Source organism: Protobothrops mucrosquamatus, unplaced genomic scaffold (genome assembly GCF_001527695.2).
Source record: "Protobothrops mucrosquamatus isolate PMUCROS unplaced genomic scaffold, P.Mucros_1.0 scaffold3220, whole genome shotgun sequence".
NCBI classification, from domain to species: Eukaryota; Metazoa; Chordata; class Lepidosauria; order Squamata; family Viperidae; genus Protobothrops; species Protobothrops mucrosquamatus.
Window position 1 is genome coordinate 73995 of NW_015389217.1, and position 3823 is coordinate 77817.

Below are 3823 nucleotides of genomic sequence, written 5' to 3' on the forward strand. Positions count from 1 at the left end.
CTTTCTACCTATTCTGCTTTTACCGTGCCCATCTTTACAAAGCAGTAACAAAAAAAATAAATCTCCACAGCTGATGGATTGAATTAAAGCTAGCTGGCATGCTATGGATGTTATCCTCATGAGGTTGAAATCAAATAATTGTGTTTTAGCAGTAAAAAAAAACTGGCTCTCCATTTACTCAGTGCCTCCATGAGGGAAACTCATTGTTTCCAGTAAAAGGCACCGATTCTTTGGAATTATAAAGCTCATGTACATATATTAATATTAATCACCTTAGTCTTAGAGAAAATCCTTTTTTTAAAATAAAAAAACATTTGATGAAGAGATTTTTTTAAAAAATAAAATAAGAAAAATACTTATTTCCTGGCTTCTAGGTAGGTAGAAAGATTGCTTGGATGTACTGTATGTGGTTTTATGTTCTTCCAGATTGGAAAGACTTTGGCACCAAGAGGTACATGACTGTGGACCAGACGATGCCTCCCTTTGTAGAGTTGTGTGGAACTTCTGTCGTACTAGGCTCATCATTTCCATTTTGTGTTTAATGGTCACACAACTTGCTGGCTTCAGTGGACCAGTAAGTACAATCCATCCTTTATCTTACATCCAGACTGGCCTCTATCCCGCAGCCAGTGCTAATGTCTTCAGGATACATTGCGGAGAATCTTTTAGATGTTGTGATTAGTTAGAAACGTGCCTTGCAGCTTGCAGAGAAGAAATAGGTCTTCCAGCTGCAGAAATCCTAAGACTTTCAAGCTTTCCTTTTCTTCCTTCCTTCCTTCCTTCCTTCCTTCCTTCCTTCCTTCCTCCCGCCCTCCCTCCCTCCCTCCCTCCCTCCCCCCCCTTTCTCTTTTTCTTGCTTTTTGTGTGCCTATAGTTTTATTGCTTGTTTTCAGTGACTATAGCTGGAGAAGGGTGGGCAAGGAACTTTCCTGGGCTAAATCTACAGTTATCTATGAATAAAGTCCTAAGTTATTTGTTTGGCTCTCTCTTTCGAAGAAGCGGAACTGAAATGGTGGTGACAACGTTACGTTTTAAGAGGAACCAGGGTTCATAGGAGTCGATAGAGCTAGCGTTGTTCAACTTGTGTGAAAACGCAGTTGGGCAGGTACCAGTGGCATGAGTAGATTTGCTTCTAGCAGTGTTGGTTGATGAGGAAAACCGTGTAACCTAAGTCTTCATATTCACAGCAAATTTTTTTGTCCCCCGCCTGTTTGTTGCACCTGCTGTGCCAAATTTACTCTTTGACATCTTGACTAAATCTATTCTCTACAAATTTCCCTTGAGGAGTAGGAGCAGTGTTATTGCTTTGTAGTACACATTTCAGTGTGGTGATAAACGGGAAGTTTCAATGCTCTGGGTAAGTACAGCTGAGGTTCATGTTGAAACAGTTTTGTCTTCTGTCTCTTAAAAATAAAAATAAAAAAAAACCCAACCCAATCCTATCCCATCCTTAAATCTGAAAAGTTTGCTTGCCTTTCTTATTAAGAAGGAAATAAATCGTGTTTCTTGGTCTTTGTTAACTGTTGTTGTAATGGGAACGAAAGCTCTCATGAGCCGTTTTCGCTGGATATGCTTTGGATAAGAATGAGGTTTTAACCCAACCAGTTCCCCCAAGAAGAGCTTCTGTCATTGTTTCACTACAGAGTCCTGTCGACGCTCCCAACGCCTAGCAGAGGGTGAGCAGGCAACTCAATTGTTACCTTTGTTTTGCACAGTTTCAACCCATCTGAAATACAGGACAAGAAGGAAGAAGTAGCAGGCAGTCTGCCCTGAATTGGGATATACGCAGTTATTTGTATGCATCCTCCATTGTCCAGGAATTTTATATAACTTGAAAGACCGCCCCGATTAATTCGGAGTATGAAGGGAATTTCTTACCTTTACCCTTTGGCACTAACAGACATTTCTGTGGGTTGGTTTGCTTTGCTTTTTGATCCAAGCATATATTTTATTATTATTATTATTATTATTATTTTAATTTGTATACCGCCCTTCTCCCATAGGACTCAGGGCGGTTTTCACGTCCAATGGATGCCTGGGGGAAAAAAGAACACCGACATTCCCCTTTGCATTGCTAAATAAAAGTGAATTTTGGGTTTTATTTTTTTTAATTTTTTTTTTTTGCAAACGACCATTCACATCTTCAGGTCCGGAAACCTAGAGCTCTAGCAGGAAACAGCTGATTGGGCTCGTCGAAATTCTTGGGGTTAGTAATGCCTAAAAAAAAAAAAAAAGTGCTGCTGTTCCTAAGCTTTTTGGGTATCCAGACTTGCAAAAAAAAAAAAAAAAAAGTAGCACCAGGAATTTCTGCTCTGCTATCTGGTTTGTCCCACAGCCTACCGAGACATCTTAGATTCTTTTAACGGCCCTCCGAATCAGCACGAGATTCATTTTTTATTTATTTATTTTAATTTTTTTTTTTTAAAAAAAAAGGAGTCTCCTGTACATTTGCTGCCGAACAGGTCACCTTTTTCAAACTCCACGGGACGTGGACTTTCTCATTGGAAAGCATTGTGCAAAGGGTCCTCCTTTGCAGAGGGTATTGTGGAATGTGGGGGGGGGAAGGGGCCGGACCGGTGGGGGAGAGCCGTTTTAAGGTAAGCCTCCCGTTCTTCCACGTTCATTCCAGCCACGGCTTGTTTTTTCGGCTCTAAAAGGCTGGAGGTGAGTCGGGAGAGTGTCCTCTGTAGTGGAGCCAATGACAGAAGCTGTTCTTTAGCATTTCCAGGATGGCTGTATTCTGCGATCAGAATGAGACAGTCAAGCTGGGCAGAATCCCAAACGCCAAGACGGAAGGTAAGGTGACGTTTATTTGTGGGAATGTTTACGACAGCCAGGGCAGCTTAGGGCAGCTACTATACCATGAGTGGTTTTCAGGAATAATTTCAGGAATAGCTTTCAGGGGTGTAATGTCCTACCCTTCTGCTAGTTTTGGGTTATTGTATGTTTTTAAACGGAAACTGTATGCTGGTTGTTCCCGTCATGATTTTAACCAGAACAGTGTTTTTTTTAAGATTGCATATACTGTTTCTTTTCTCCTTTTAATCTTTCTGCCGTTGCTTTCTTTACCTCTATAACAACAACAACAAAAACAAATCCGAACAACCCTAAGCCTCCTTGTTGTTCTTCTTCCCTGGAAAGCTCTTACTTTCTAGTTATTATGGTAGAAGAGAGTTCCTGCTGATGCAGATATTATCCCTATTTCTTCCTGTACCGAGTTGGTTTGTGAGAAAATGTTGGCAGCCCTTGTCGGCGTGTGGGGTCGTAGGTTGTGAAAGTAGAACACCGAAGGGTTATTCACGCTGCCAGTGAACTTAATTTCAGCGGATGGATTGGATCCCGGACCACAATCTTGTTGCTGAATAGTGTCAACCAGCCAGATATAGCCAGTGGTGGCTCGGATGGAGAGAAAGTAAAGTCAAGCAATGGAGGAACAAGCTGGCACAGTGTAACCTTGGAATCTAAGCTCCTGTACTATGATCAGAAATTTGCTTGAGGTTCTCTCTCTCTCTCTCTCTCTCTCTCTCTTCTCTCTCTTTTTTTTTTTGGCTCATTTTGTCCGTTTTTGGACCCCTTTGGGCACATGGTGGATGTCCAGCTGTTGACATGTGCACATGAAAACTCAGGGGAGGAATCCTACCGCCGAGTGAATTCAGAATCCACCTCCTTGGGACTTGCTCTTGGTCCTTCTTCACTTTTTAACTTGATCCTGAGCTTCTGCTGCTCGCTTCAGAAGCCTGGCTTTGCACCCGTTGTTGCCCAGAACATTGATTTGCAAAGCCAGTTGTAGCCGTGGGGACTTCCTATAGACTCTGGAAATTCA

The 3823-nt window shown here is 41.9% G+C and overlaps 1 protein-coding gene across 1 annotated transcript in view; it reads left to right on the forward strand.

The window, feature by feature from the left end:
• LOC107297287 (multidrug resistance-associated protein 5) overlaps positions 1 to 740 on the forward strand; it is a 23435-nt gene extending 22695 nt beyond the window's left edge. The window contains exon 5 of the mRNA XM_015826649.1: positions 427 to 740. Coding sequence (XP_015682135.1) covers positions 427 to 682 — 256 coding nt within the window. The 3' untranslated portion in view covers positions 683 to 740. The remainder of the gene's footprint in view (positions 1 to 426) is intronic.
• Positions 741 to 3823: the final 3083 nt, after the last annotated feature.